The 15149-nt window shown below is 40.2% G+C and overlaps 1 protein-coding gene across 2 annotated transcripts in view; it reads left to right on the forward strand.

Annotated features, from left to right (window-relative positions):
• The first annotated feature begins 200 nt into the window (after nt 1-200).
• Nucleotides 201-15149, forward strand: part of LOC139535920 (SAP domain-containing ribonucleoprotein-like) — a 47977-nt gene continuing 33028 nt past the window's right edge. Inside the window, exons 1-9 of one of the 2 annotated variants that reach the window (XM_071335871.1) lie at nt 201-579; nt 1485-1584; nt 3623-3663; nt 3746-3819; nt 6028-6073; nt 6278-6351; nt 6701-6738; nt 6828-6856; nt 8757-8825. In XM_071335871.1, coding sequence (XP_071191972.1) covers nt 391-579; nt 1485-1584; nt 3623-3663; nt 3746-3819; nt 6028-6073; nt 6278-6351; nt 6701-6738; nt 6828-6856; nt 8757-8825 — 660 coding nt within the window. In that variant the 5' untranslated portion in view covers nt 201-390. The remainder of the gene's footprint in view (nt 580-1484; nt 1585-3622; nt 3664-3745; nt 3820-6027; nt 6074-6277; nt 6352-6700; nt 6739-6827; nt 6857-8756; nt 8826-15149) is intronic. The other variant, XM_071335872.1, reaches the window with a different exon arrangement.

The following is a 15149-nucleotide window of genomic DNA, read 5'->3' on the forward strand; positions in this document are numbered from 1 at the left end:
CCCCTCCCAATGGATGGCCCTGCCCAGCACAGGAGGTTGGTGGCACCTTAATTGGGGAGAATGGGCTTGTGGTAATGGCTCGAGCGCAGTCAGTAGAATGGTATCAATTACATCAAACATGTGGTTTCCAGGTGTTTGATGCCATTCCATTTGCTCCCGTCCGGCCATTATAATGAGCCGTTTCCCTCTCAGCAGCCCCCAGCCAAGTGAAATCCATAGATTAGGGCCTAACGAATTTATTTCAGTTGACTGAGTTCCTTGTATGAACTGTAACTCAGTAAAATCTCTGAAATTGTTCTTTGTTGAGTTTCTATTTATGTAGTATACGAATCACTTAGCTGCTGAGGGAATTACATTTTGATTTGTTAAAATCTAGTAAAGTATCGGCAGATGGCAGCACCACTGAACTTTTTCAGCATTTATACCGTTTCACACGAGAGTAGACAAGCTGCGTACAGCCAATCATCGGTCGTTTTAATACGCCTTTCAGTAAAGCGCAATTCCGCATTGGATATTTTGTTTCCGCTCCTACCCGATACAAACAAGATGGCCGACGTTGTTGAAATCCATAAATTGAAGGTGAGAAAAAAAGAAAAAAAAAATGAATACAATTCAATGTATACGGAATTATTCATAATCTAGCTTTATGTAAAATTGACAAGTGATTGAAAATATGCTTATTTTACGGTTTACAACGCCAGCTAATGTAGTTGTGCGGTAGTAATGCAGTGTGATATGCCTGCAAATGGAAGCTAGCTAAAAGTTATCGGCTGATGTGCTAACTAGTTTCAGTAGTTAACGAGATATATCTTTTGTCAAAATGGACTTTTCGTAGAAGGTTTAGGAGAATTTACGCAACAGGCTATGAGAATTAGGTTAAGGTTAGGAAAATGGTTAGGGTTAGCTAGCTAAATTGCCTAAAATCAACTTTTTTTAAAGTAAAAAAACGGTATCCCCATCTAGACATAAGCACATATTAACGTTAGTAGGCTTACGTTACTGTAAAACACAGAACGTCGTCAGTTTAACAGCTAGCTGTACGAATTAATTTAGCTAGCTAAATACATTCTACCTTGCAAATTAATACGTTCGCTAGCTAAGGTTAGTGTGCAAAGTTTGCTCTATAGTCAACTAGCTTACTTTTATTGGGCTCGTTATTATTGGTTGGATAGCTAGCAGTTATTAACATTATTATTGTCAAAACTGCTCCTGTAACACCGTATACGGCAAGTTATTGTACATTTCACTATCTGTACTTTAGGCCTAGCTTGGTCTGTTGTCAAATTGCTGCATTGAGTTGTGTGCCAAAACTGTTTACTCATGTGGTAGCCATGTGCCTTATTATAGCACTGATTTGGTTCGTTGGTTGTAGTTTACCTTTAAAAAAACAACATTTAATCAATGTTAATTTGCTACTGTATTATATGCATACCCTCTCCACTAACAAAGTGTTATACATTTGTTGACCCTAACTTCACCTTCAGTTGGCTGAGCTCAAGCAGGAGTGTGCTGTGAGGGGATTGGAGGTGAAAGGAAACAAAGGTGACCTTATTGGAAGGTTGCAGGCATACCTTGAGGAGCATGGTATGGTGGACTTGACTTTCTTGCATTAACACGCACTAATTTCTTAATAGCGCTGATTGTACAATTTAAATGTGTATTTTTTTTTTGCCTTGTGCGAATGCGTAATGCCCCCAGCCCTGTGAATGTTGACATGGAGGGTTCACTTCAGTTCCATCTATTACACTATTAGCAGCATGCATTGTCATGTTTAGGTGTCGGTCTGTGGTTTCTTGTTTTTGCATAATAACAAACACGTTCCCTCAGATCTACTTATTCTCTTGTTTTGTTTCTGAACTCACCTTAATTAAAAAAACTACTGCAATATAAGCCTTACTCTTTTTTGGATGGTATCATGAATTCTCTTGATTTTTACAATTAACTGAATCTTAGTTTGATAGATGTACAGTGCATTCGAAAAATATTCTGATCCCTTGACTTTCCACATGTTGTTAAATTGCAGCCTTATTCTAAAATTTATGAAATAGTTTAGTTTCCTCAATCTACACACAATACCCTATAATGACAAGGCAAAAACAGGTTTAGAATTTAACAAATGTATTACAAATAAAAAAAACTGAAATTACATTTACGTAGGTATTCAAATCTTTAGTCCGTACTTTGTTGAAGCAGCGATTACATCCTAGGGTCTTCTTGGGTATGACGCTACAAGCTTGGCACACCGGTATTTGGGGAGCTTCTCCCATTCTTCTCTGCAGATCCTCTCAAGCTCTGTCAGGTTGGATGGGGAGCACAGATATTAAGAGGTATCTCCAGAGATGTTCCATCAGGTTCAAGCTCTGGCTCAGCCACTCAAGGACATTCAGAGACTTGTTCCGAAGCCACTCCTGTGTTTTCTTGGCTGTGTGCTTAGAGTTGTTGTCCTGTTGGAAGGTGAACCTTCGCTCCAGTCTGAGGTCCTGAGCAGGTTATCAAGGATCTCTCTACTTTGCTCTGTTAATCCTTTCCCCTCAATCCTCACTAGTCTCCCAGTCCCTGCCGCTGAAAAACATCCCCACAGCATGATGCTACCACCACCATGCTTCACCGTAGGGATGGTGCCAGGTTTCCTCCAGACGTGACGCTTTGAGGCCAAAGAGTTCAATCTTGGTTTCATCAGACCAGAGAATCTTGTTTCTCATGGTCTGAGAGTCCTTTAGGTGCCTTTTGGCAAACCCCAAGCGGGCTGTCATGTGCCTTTTATTGAGGAGTGGCTTCCATCTGGCCACTCTACCATAAATGCCTGACTGGTGGAGTGCTGCAGAGATGGTTGTCCTTGTGGAAGATTCTCCCATCTCCACATAGGAACTCTGTCAGAGTAATCAGCGTGTTCTGAGTCACCTCCCTGACTAAGGCCCTTCTCCCCTGATTGCTCAATTTGGCCGGGCGGCCAGCTCAAGGAAGAGTCGTGGTGGGTCCAAACTTCTTCCATTTAAGAATGATGGAGGCCACTGTGTTCTTGGGGACCTTCAATGCTGCAGACATGTTTTGCTACCTTTCCCCAGATCTGTGCCTCAACACAATCTTGTCTCAGAGCTGCACGGACAATTCCTTCAACCTCATGGCTTGGTTTTTGCTCTGACGTACACTGTCAACTCTGGGACCTTATCTAGAAAGGTGTGTGCCGTTCCAAATCACGTCCAATCAATTGAATTTACCACAAGTTGTAGAAATGTCTCAAGGATGAACAATGGAAACAGGATGCACCCGAGCTCAATTTTGTGTTTCATAGCAAAGGGTCTGAATACTAATTTAAATATGTTATTTATGTTTTAGTTTTTTTAATACGTTTCAAAAAAACAGTTTTTGCTTTGTCATTATGGGGTATTGTGTCTAGATTGAATATTTTGTTTAATACATTTTAGAATAAGGCTGTGACAATGTGGAAAAATTCAAGTGGTTTAAATACTTTCTGAATGCACTATATGTAGCATTATTCACTCTGACAGGTGAAGTATGCATTCTCTAATGTACTATGCTCAGATAAACATGATTGTTTTTACAGCCAGCTTGTTGGCTTGACAATGTGAGGAAAATATATATTAAGCATGTTATGTTCCAGAAGATGAGGTGAATGAAGAGGAGGTCTTGGGAGAGTTAGAGGTAGGAATACTTCACTATTACAATATTTTGGAATATTTTTAAATTTGTGGAGGATTTGTGGAGATCACGTGTGTATTTACAGGACGATCCTAAAGAGGAGGAAATCAATGAAAGACCTGCAGAAGAGGCCGCAGAAGAGGCAGCTGTACCTGAAAAGTCAGTACTCTATTCACTCACACCCACCTACCTATAGAATATTTTATGTCCTAATGGTTATTATGTGATTGAAGTAGGCCTAATCACTGTTATCATGATTCTCATGGTAAATTCAGCAGTTTTTCAACATTACATCATATTTTCTTAATTCAGTGTTAAGATGAAGCTTGATGTCAGCATGTTATTTTTGCTGTCTATGATTGCAATTCCTGATCAATTTCTTTTGCCATATGTACAAGACGTCTTTGGGGTATTATTTCAATAGACAGGTTTCCAGTGATCCACGTTTGTTCGACAAAAGCAATGTTGCAAAAATCATTGGAAACGGCAGATATAGAAAGCATTTTCTAAAGATCATACATTTTTATCAGTTCTACAGGGGTTGATTTTTCTTTTGTTCAACTTTATTGCGACAAGTGAAGATGGTAACTTTTTCCAATAAATAATCATTGCCGACTAATTTTGAAGGTACGTGGGGCACGTGATGTCATGTATCTAAAGCTCCACACCACATTTAATTCTAATTCTAAATGCCTACAGCTGGCAAAATAAAATAAATCCACTATAAAAATGTTTCTTTGCAGAAAAAGGTTTGTCCTGACTTTCACGAATGCCTGAATTTCTTTAACTTGCTTTTCTGGTTGGCCGACAAGTTTCACCATCCAATTATTTCCCCGATATAGCCTACAGGAGATCAATTTTCAACATGGCACGGACCGTGGCACCGATGATGTACACTATATATACAAAAGTATGTGGACACCCCTTCAAATTAGTGGATTTGGCTATTTCAGCCACACCCGTTGCTGACCGGTGTATAAAATCGAGCACACAGCCATGCAATCTCCATAGACAAACATTGGCATTTGAATGGCCTTACTGAAGAGCTCAGTGACTTTCAACGTGGCACCGTCATCGGATACCACCTTTCCAATAAGTCAGTTCGTCAAATACCTGCCCTGCCAGAACTTCCCCGGTCAACTGTAAATGCTGTTATTGTGAAGTGGAAACGTCTAGGAGCAACAATGGCTCAGCCGCGAAGTGGTAGGCCACACAAGCTCACAGAATGGGGCCGCCAAGTGCTGAAGCATGTAAAAGTAGTTTGTCCTCGGTTGCAACACCCACTACCGAGTTCCAAAACACCTCTGGAAGCAACGTCTAGCAGAAGAACTGTTCGTCGGGAGCTTCATGAAATGGGTTTCCATGGCCGAGCAGCCGCACACAAGCCTAAGATCACAATGCCAAGCGTCAGCTGGAGGGATGTGAAGCTCGCCGCCATTGGACTCTGGAGCAGTGGAAATGCGTTCTCTAGAGTGTTGAATCACGCTTCACCATCTGGCAGTCCGACTGACGAATCTGGGTTTGGCGGATGCCAGGAGAACGCTACCTGCCCCAATGCATAGTGCCAACTGTAAAGTTTGGTGGAGGAGGAATAATGGTCTGGGGTTGTTTTATGGTTCGGTCTAGGCCCCTTAGTTCCAGTGAAGGGAAACCTTAAAGCTACAGCATACCCGACCTCACTAATGCTTTTGTGGTTGAATGGAAGCAGGTCACTGTCGCAGTAGGAATATGTTCCAGCATCTAGTGGAAAGCCTTCACAGAAGAGTGGAGGCTGTTATAGCAGCAAAGGGGGCGACCAACTCCATATTAATGCCCATGATTTTGGAATGAGATGTTTGACGAGTAGGTGTCCACATACTTTTAGTCATGTAGTGTAAATAAACCATTGGTTGGCACATGAGAATTATTAGAATATGGCAAATATTAGTCAGTTATTACATTCTATCCACCCTGGCTTTCACAGGCTACCTGAGACATGAAACAGATAGGTGGGAGGGCGTACAGGCTGTCGCCAATGTATTTATGCGCAACTACCCTAAATGGGTAATGGAAACAGTTCTGCCACTACATTTTTATTTAAACTTTTTTTGGGGGGTGGTGACGTCATTATGTCCAGCTGTTTTTTCCCCCACACAAGTTAGTTAAAGGGTAACGCACCCTAGCAGGCAATTGTCACATTTATTTTCTACGCTAACTTTCGAATACTCGACAATCACTGGACAAGTTAATGGAAACATACTGTAGCTACTGGCTGTGCAGTGGTTTATTTTTGACCAGTAGAGGGCAGGCTAGGGTTACAGTTTTTCACTGGATACTGTATTCACCGCCCTAATGGTTTAATTCAATTCATTTTTTTTCTTGCTTTAGGGATGCTGAGAAGAAAGTTGTGAAAATCACTGCTCCAGCAGATGAGGTATGTAGTAGCATGATGCACAGAATAACTGGTGTATCAATAGATTTAAAATCATTGTTTCCTACCATGTTATTCTCATCAGCTCTAGTAATCCTCACTCGGTATTGGAAACCTTGACAGGATGAATGTGTACCTGCCATATTGGCACTACATTGATGAAGTGTACTTGTATGAATCTTCAACTTGTATTTGTGTCCATCACAGAAGCTGCAAAAGAGGGCGGAGCGTTTCAACCTGCCTGCCGCTGCTGATAGTAAGAAAGAGGCCCGCGCTGCCAGGTGAGCCCCTGGACTGAATTTCACATTATAATGGATCATCTGTTGACTTTGGATAATCTAGTATTGTACGTCTTGCATGTAGACACCAGCAATGTGTCGCACTTTTGACCCTTCTCTTGACCTCTTCAAATTGATTAAATATGGTAGTTAACAATCAATGTTTGGTCATTACTCAGTGAACAATATCAGGTAGTTACGTTAAAAGAATATCGAAGATATTATATGTGGCAATAATCTGCCCCATGGGCAAGTCATATTGGTCTGACTGTTGAAAGCATAGTGAAATGGATGTTGAAAAGATGTAGGTTGTGTGAGTGAATATTAACTGAATTGATCTGATGTTTGTCAGGTTCGGTTTACCAGCTCCAACGCCGGCTTCCACACCAGGTCAGTTGGATTTTTAGCCCTTCATAGGTCCTTCAGCATGACCAGTCCAAAGTGTGTAATTCATTCGATTTTTTTTCTTTGTCTATTAGGTGCACCAGTTGCGAATAGCAAACCAACTGTGAGTATCAAGGGGGGCTATATTCATTTTTTATTTTCCTACGGTGACGGTACATAAAATGGCACCTCACATAATCCGCACATTTACAGTAGGCTGCTATAACATTGTCATGGAATAACAGGAGCATAGAATTAGGAATTAGAATACTAGAATGGACATGAACCTTCTTATGATTGGGCAGCCATTTTGGTCAGGGAGTTGGTCAACTATGGTTTGCCAGTGCTATGATAAGATATTGTGTAAAATAACTTAACAATTTATCTGCGCTGTATGTTTGTTAGCTATGGAACACCGTTTGGTCTTTGTGTGTCAAAAAAGATACACGTCAATAACACTTTGATGCGTCAAAAAAGCTTGTTGACCAATCAGGACCTGAATATGACTGCACGTCACTTAATAATTGCACGTACATACAATTTTTACGTAGTTATTACACATTGATTACACTCACTCGTATTTCATACATTACAGCGATTCACCAATATGTATGCTATGATGCTGGTAAAGTTGTCTTGCACCTGCTGCACGAGGCAGATACACATTTCTCCAAGCTCTGGGACAGTGCTGGTTAGAAAAAAAGCTAGCGAGCTGTTGGATGCAAACAATGTTCTCCCCCAAAAACATAGCAAAACTATATCATCTGTTTCAGTAGCTATAGCTAGCTAGCTAGGTGTCATCTAAAATACCTCTTATTTATAAGCCAGTTTCTGTATTGGTTGATGGTCGGACCTACTAGCCATGCTTACTTATAACGTTAGCTTGGGGCAACAGGGCTAGGTAGCTGGCTAGCTTGTTTAGTTCGTTATCTATCTAGCTAACTAGTTATTTTCATGAACTACAGTTTGATTTCAATAGGAAAACAACAAGTTGCTGCCTAGCTAATACTTAGTCACATGGATTCCTAAATCATTGCTTAGAATATTGAAAATGATAGCAGTTTCTGGTCATTGTTTTCAGGCTAGTTGCATTGGTGCTAGCTAGGTACCAAGTTTAAGCTTGCCAGCTACCCCAAAAGTTGCTAAAAACATCTGTATCAAAGATATTTGTGAATGTCTTTGTCATACTGCAAACCAAAGTCAATGTAGGGAGACAGGCTACCTCTCAGTTTCCAAACTGTCATCAATTTGACAAAATGATTGATTATTATTATGTTTTTTGATTAGCTAGGTTGAATCAGGTGCAGCTGCTTAGGATATGGCTGGCTGGCAGAAGCAGCAGGATCACCATCCCTTCTCCACTGCCTCTGCGATGGTCGCATGTCGGGAATAATGTTAGACAACCTAGCAATTTTTTTTATCCTGCTTCTTTGATCCTGATCTTATTTCAAATGTTCAGACTTTTTCCCCATTCGGTCAAACAAATAATGGCTTATTACCAAAGCGGTATTGTAAACACATCATGGTGTGTGTGTGCTTATTTGCAGACTATTTTTTTATTTTATTTTTACTGCTTTGATAGTACTACTGGCAATAGTGGTGGCGCTTGCACATGCAAGGCATGACACCTGTATAAACTCTATTTATTACAGTATATGACAATATTTTAGATTAACAATTATATTACAGAATTTCTGATATATCGCATACCTTTTAGTTTCCTACTTAAGAAAAATCTGGATTATGCCTCTAATGGCATTGATTCCAATTAAACTGGTTTGGATTTCTCCCTGACCAATGTGGCTGCCATTTTCACCCCATTCTGGAACCTTTAGGGGTTATGACATAGCCCCTCTAGTAATTTTAATAGGAGTTCATCTGCTGTGTTTATTAGAGGAGAAGAAGACTGTATGAAAATGATCAGAACTGTTTTTTGTCGTTATGAATAGAAGTGTGTGTATATGCACACCTGTTACTCTTGGTGGAGCTTGTAACCAACCCCTCTCCTCCCTCTGTGTTGTTAGGTCAGCGTTGAGGTCCTGAAGAAGCGGGCAGAGCGCTTTGGCATGAATGTCTCCCCTGTTGCCAAAACGGTGAGCTGACTCATGAATACATGAAACTTGCATAGTAATTCAAATTACACAAGTATACAGGTAGGGTGGCCAACTGGCCCCAATTACACAAGTATACAGGTAGGGTGGCCAACTGGCCCCAATTACACAAGTATACAGGTAGGGTGGCCAACTGGCCCCAAATACACAAGTATACAGGTAGGGTGGCCAACTGGCCCCAAATACACAAGTATACAGGTAGGGTGGCCAACTGGCCCCAAATACACAAGTATACAGGTAGGGTGGCCAACTGGCCCCAATTACACAAGTATACAGGTAGGGTGGCCAACTGGCCCCAATTACACAAGTATACAGGTAGGGTGGCCAACTGGCCCCAAATACACAAGTATACAGGTGGGGTGGCCAACTGGCCCCAAATACACAAGTATACAGGTAGGGTGGCCAACTGGCCCCAAATACACAAGTATACAGGTAGGGTGGCCAACTGGCCCCAATTACACAAGTGTACAGGTAGGGTGGCCAACTGGCCCCAATTGTGTGGGACAGTACTGTGTTTTGGCCCTTTGTCCCGCATCCAGCAACCACACATGTCCTGTATTTAATATTTAATATTTTTATGTAATTAATTGACAATTTTTAATTTGTCCACTATTTCAGACTCTCCATTCATTTAATGATAATTGACATTGAGTCACTCCAGCCGGTTTCTTTTTCAGTCATGAAGGCAGGTTGCACTTTTGACAAGATACATTTTCGATCATATTGATGAGGTACTGGTCATGTTAAACACTTCTCCAATCGTTGTGAGATCTGATATTCTGTGCAACGCAACTTTAAAAAGATGAGACATAGGCCAATGTCATGTCTACCAATCACATTTAGTCAAATCCTGTCGGGCTCAGTTCCAGCTAAACTTGGGAGAGAGGACAGTTAACAATTTACAAAAAGCATGCTTCTAACCAAGAGCTACAAAAGTAACTAAATAGCTATATTAGATTGAAAGATAAGGTAATTTTGTCAAACTTGTGAGGTTCTCCATTGCTCATTAGGTGCTCATAATTCCTGTACAACGTCCTGCGAATGTCCTGCAAAATCAATATTTTGTCCCGAATTTGGGTATTTAAAAATAAGTCACCCTACAAACAAGCACAGAATCAAACAATAACGTGGTATAGCTTTCCAATTTTATAGAGTCTTACCTTATTTGAATCTAGTAAGCTTAATATAATTCCGTTAAACCCCAGAAACCCATGGGTATCTGAACCTAATTTATCACAAGTGTCTTACAGTTAATCCAGTCAGCTGTTTTCCTTACTTATCCTTCGCTGCTGACTTAACCATGTTATTTAAGAGAACTCTTTCTGTTCATACCATGGTGTTGGAGAATATTATTAAACCCAAACTGTATCTCCATTTGTTTTCGGGGTTTAGACCTGCAAGCAGTTTATGTATTCATTCTTCATCTTATTTGTACTTAGTTGAATCAGCTGCTCATCGAGAGTAGTAGTACACACTCTCCCCCCAGTATTACTAGGAGAATGTGTGTATTGAGGTCAGTACTGCCCAACCCTCTACTGCACCCCTCACCTTTCCCTCTCCCCCGCTCTCTTTTTGACTTTTCTTTTTACACAACGGAAACGGCAGTCCACAGGGGGCAGATATAATAGCCTCTGGTTGGGGGTAGATGGCGTTACCAGTATGCAGTGAGTGAGGAGCAGATTCAATTATTGCGGCAGGGCCTTTTCACTGGAGGCCTTTGTGTGCAGGCGGAAGTGCCCGGCGCCAAGCTCCTGGGGAGATGTGCAACAATGCCTGTTGTGTAATGTCAGCAGAAGTCTCTGTGTCTGTCTGTCTGTGTCTCTTTCTTTCTCTGTCTGTCTCGCTCTCTCTGTCTCGCTCAATTCAAATCAATTTGCTTTATTGGCATGACGTAACAATGTACATATTGCCAAAGCTTACTTTGGATATTTACAATATGAAAAAAAAAAGAGAATCAAAATTGTCAACGTGACAACAATAACCAAGGGTCAAAATAACCATACATTGAGCAATAAGCATACAGTAGAGTACATGTGCAGGTTGATTGGTCTGTCAGACACTGTCAGGAAATGCAGCTCCGTCTCAGGTTCTGCTGTTGTGCAGTGGTTGCACAGCCTTTCCTCTACAGGGAGCCAGGTTTTCATGTGTCTACCCTTCTCAATGGCAAGGCTGTGCTCACTGAGCCTGTACTTTGTCAAGGTTTTTCTAAGGTTTTGATCAGTAACCATGGTCAAATAGTTAGCCACGGTGTACTGTCGATTTAGGGCCAGATAGCACTGCATTTTGCTTTGTGCTTGTGTTTCCCAATAAGCAATATAGTTTTGTTTTGACTGTGTTGTAATTTGGTTTATCCTGATTTGATTGGATGTTCTGGTCCTGAGGCTTCAGTGTGTTAGTAGAACATGTTTGTGAACTCAGCCCCAGGACCAGCTGGATGAGGGGACTCTTTTCTTTTCTTTCTCTCTCTGTCTCTCTGTCTCTCCTCTCTCGTTTTGTAATGGTGTCTCTGTGTCTCTCTCTCTCTGTCTCTCTGTGTCTCTCTCTGTGTCTCTTTCTCTCTTTCTCTTCTCTCTCTCTCTCCTCTCTCCTCTCGTTTTGTAATGGTGTCTCTCTCTGTGTCTCTCTCTCTCTTTCTCTCTGTCTCTCTCTCTCTTTCTCTCTGTGGCTCTCTCTCTCTCTGTGGCTCTCTCTCTTCTCTCTCTCTCTCTCTCTCTCTCTCTCTCTCACTCTTTCTCTCTCTCTGTGTCTCTGTCTGTGTCTGTCTGTCTGTCTCTCTCTCTGTGTCTGTCTCTCTCTGTGTCTCTCTCTCTCTCTCTCTCTGTCTCTCTCTCTCTTTCTCTCTCTGTGGCTCTCTCTCTCTCTGTGGCTCTCTTCTCTCTCTCTCACTCTTTCTCTTTCTCTCTCTCTCTGTCTGTGTCTGTCTGTCTGTCTCTCTCTCTGTGCCTCTGTCTCTGTCTCTCTGTGTCTGTCTCTCTCTCTCTCTCTCTGTGTCTCTCTCTCAAATTCAAGCTGCTTTATTGGCATGAAAAACATTGTCAATATTGCCAAAGCAACAATGTATACAATATACATTGTAATACAATTATAAACAATGACAAATAATAATATAGAATGGCAGTAAATAATAGTACAAAATTAAATATAAAAATAATAACAATAAAATGGTAACAGTCAATAGTCGAATGTAATGTAATAAATATAAAAATATAAATGGAAAATTTAATTATAACTAATTTATAACTAAATAACGGTCATCTTCACCATTACATCGGTACTACAACTACTATCATCATTACCACTACTACCACCACCACCATCACTAAACTGCTATCATTACCATTACCACCCATACCACTACTATTTGGAATGATAAACAACAATAATAATAGTAATAACAATAACAGTAATAACAATAACAGTCATAATAAGTAAGTTACTGCTTACTATGCAGATGTTATTATTCAGTGTCCCTCAGGCTATGGCAGGCAAATACATATTTGGCTGCAAGAGGAGCCATTGCTCCTTCGCCCATGAGTATTTTTAGGTTTTCCTCTGGGTTTAATAAGTTAAAATTTGGAATAAATGTAGTCATTTCTGTGAATAATGAATCTCTTGCTGAGGAATATTTATCACAGTAAAGGAGAAAGTGCATCTCTGTTTCTACCTCCCCTGTCAGGCAGTGACCACATACACGCTCCTCTTTGGGTAGCCATGTCTTTTTATGGCTGTCGGTTTCTATTGCCAATCGGTGGTCACTCAGCCTGTACTTGGTAAGGATCTGTCTCTGCTTCGTATCTCTGACACAGTAGAGATAATCAGCCAATTCATATTCTCTGTTTAGGGTCAGATAGCAATTTAGTCGGCTTTGGGATTTTGTTTCGTTTTTCCAATGTTGTAAATATGAGTCCTTTGATTGGTTCATGATTTTGTCTATTGGAATTCTTTCTTTTGAAGCAGTGCTGGTGTCAGCTTGGTTGGTTAGGTCCAACACCAGCTGACTGAGAGGGCTCGTTTCTGGGCTCAGCTCTTGGGTTTGAAGTGCTTTAAATTGCAGACTCGAATTTGGACTTGAATTTAGATGTAGCCAAAAATGTTATGATCTTTTCTGTATTTTCATTATTACTGGAAAGCGGCCCAATTTTCTTTGAGTGCATTCACTGCCATATTAAAGTTTCCCGATGCAGATATTGTCAGACCAAGGTAGGTGTAATTTTTAGTGTGTTAAATTATGGTGTTGTTCAGGGTGAATGTATATTTGTGTTTCTGACATCTGTTTTTTTTTGTGGAAAATCATGATTTTAGTTTTTTGAAAATTTACTGCCAGGGCCCAATTATGGCAATATTGCTCTAGAATATTAATGTTCTGTTGAAGACCTTCTTTGGTTGGTGATAGAAGTACCAAGTCATCAGCATATAGCAGGTATTTCACCTCTGTGTCAAATAGTGTGAGTCCTGGGGCTGGAGAATGGTCCAACATGTCTGCTAATTCATTGATATAAATGTTGAAAAGATTTGGACTCAAACTACAGCCTTGTCTCACACCTCGACATTGTGAAAATAATTCTGTTCTTTGGTTTCTGATTTTTATTGCACACTTGTTTTCTGTGTACATACATTTTATTAAGTCATACACCTTACCACCAAGCCCACTTTGTAGAATAGCCCTTCGTGCCAAATAGAATCAAATGCTTTTTTAAAGTCAATAAAGCAAGCAAAGATTTTGCCCTCTTTTTTTTGGTGGACGTGTTTATTAATTAGTGTGTGTGTGTGTAAGGTGTATATATGGTCAGTAGTGCGATGGTTAGGGAGAAAGCCAATTTGACATTTAGTTATTACATTTTTTTCTTGAAGAAAGGGTTGAATTCTTGAATTCAAAATGCTACAGAAAACCTTTCCCAAGTTACTGTTTACGCAAATTCCCCTGTAATTATTGGGGTATGATTTGTCTCCACTTTTGTGGATAGGGGAGATGAGCCCCTGGTTCCAGACATCAGGGAAGCAGCCAGACGTTAAAACCATGTTGAACAATTTAAGAACAGCATTTTGCAACTCAGGTGTGCTGTTTTTCAGCATTTCATTTCTGATGTTGTCTAGACCACAAGCCTTCTTTGATTTAATAGATTTGAGCTTTTCATTTAGTTCTTGTTGGGTTATTGGGTAATCTAATGGATTTTGGTTGTTTTTAATGACTGATTCAAGGATGTTACATTTTTATTTAATTTCTAATTGGTTCTGTTTTAAGTCTTTTTGTGGGATGTTTTTGTATAGATTATCAAAATAAGTTTTCTAAATTCCTACTTCTTGTGGCTTTGTTGTGCTTAAATTGTTCCACATGTCCCAGAACTGATTTTGGTCAATTGCGTTTTCAATTTCATCAAGTGTCTTGTTGGTATAATTCAGTTTCTTGCGTTTCAGTGTATGTTTATACTGTTTCAAAGTATTCATATCGTAGCTCTGGGTTGTTTTGCTGCTTATGTGTTTTGTTTGACATTTGTCTTAGGTGTTTTCTAATTGTTTTACATTCATTATCAAACCATTTGTCAGAAACATTTTGTTTTTTGTTTCTGATGTCGCATTTCTTTGGTTTTCTCAAATTTGCTTTCGATGCTGCTTTTTGGAATATGCAGTTGATGTATTGAGTAGCCGAATTGACACCATCTTTATTGTTTTGGTATTGTGAGTTATTGAAAAACTGTATAGAGTTCATAATTTCATTTGAGTTCAATGTTTCAATGAATCTCTCTGCACTGTTTGGAGCCCATCTATACAATTGGTTTATGTTGTAGAGTTTATTGGGCAGTTTTTTTGAATGAATATTGCCGGTTAATTTCTTCAGAAACACGTTGATCTGACTGTGATCTGACAATGGTGTCTGTGGTCTGACAGTGAATGCACTAATGGAGGAGGGGTCAATGTCCGGGATGGCATAATCGACTACACTTGTCCCAAGAGCTGAGCAGTAAGTAAACTGACCTAAAGAGTCCCCTCTGATTCTACCATTAAGCATGTACAGGCCTAAGGCTCGACAGAGATGCACTAACTCCTTCCCATTTTTGTTCAGTATTTGGTCAGGACTGTTTCTATTATTTATAATAGGGCTACTGTACAAGGAGGGGTGTCCAAATATATGGTGGTTACCTCCCGCATCAGTGTAGTCAGGCTCAGAACCTGTTCTTGCATTGAAATCTCCACAAAGAAGCACTTTACCCTCTGCCTGAAATGTAATGATTTCTGTATGGAGATTGTCAAAAAACTGATCATCATAATATGATGAATCTGAAGGAGCATAAGCTGCACATATGTATA

Source organism: Salvelinus alpinus, chromosome 12 (assembly GCF_045679555.1).
Source record: "Salvelinus alpinus chromosome 12, SLU_Salpinus.1, whole genome shotgun sequence".
Taxonomy (NCBI): domain Eukaryota; kingdom Metazoa; phylum Chordata; class Actinopteri; order Salmoniformes; family Salmonidae; genus Salvelinus; species Salvelinus alpinus.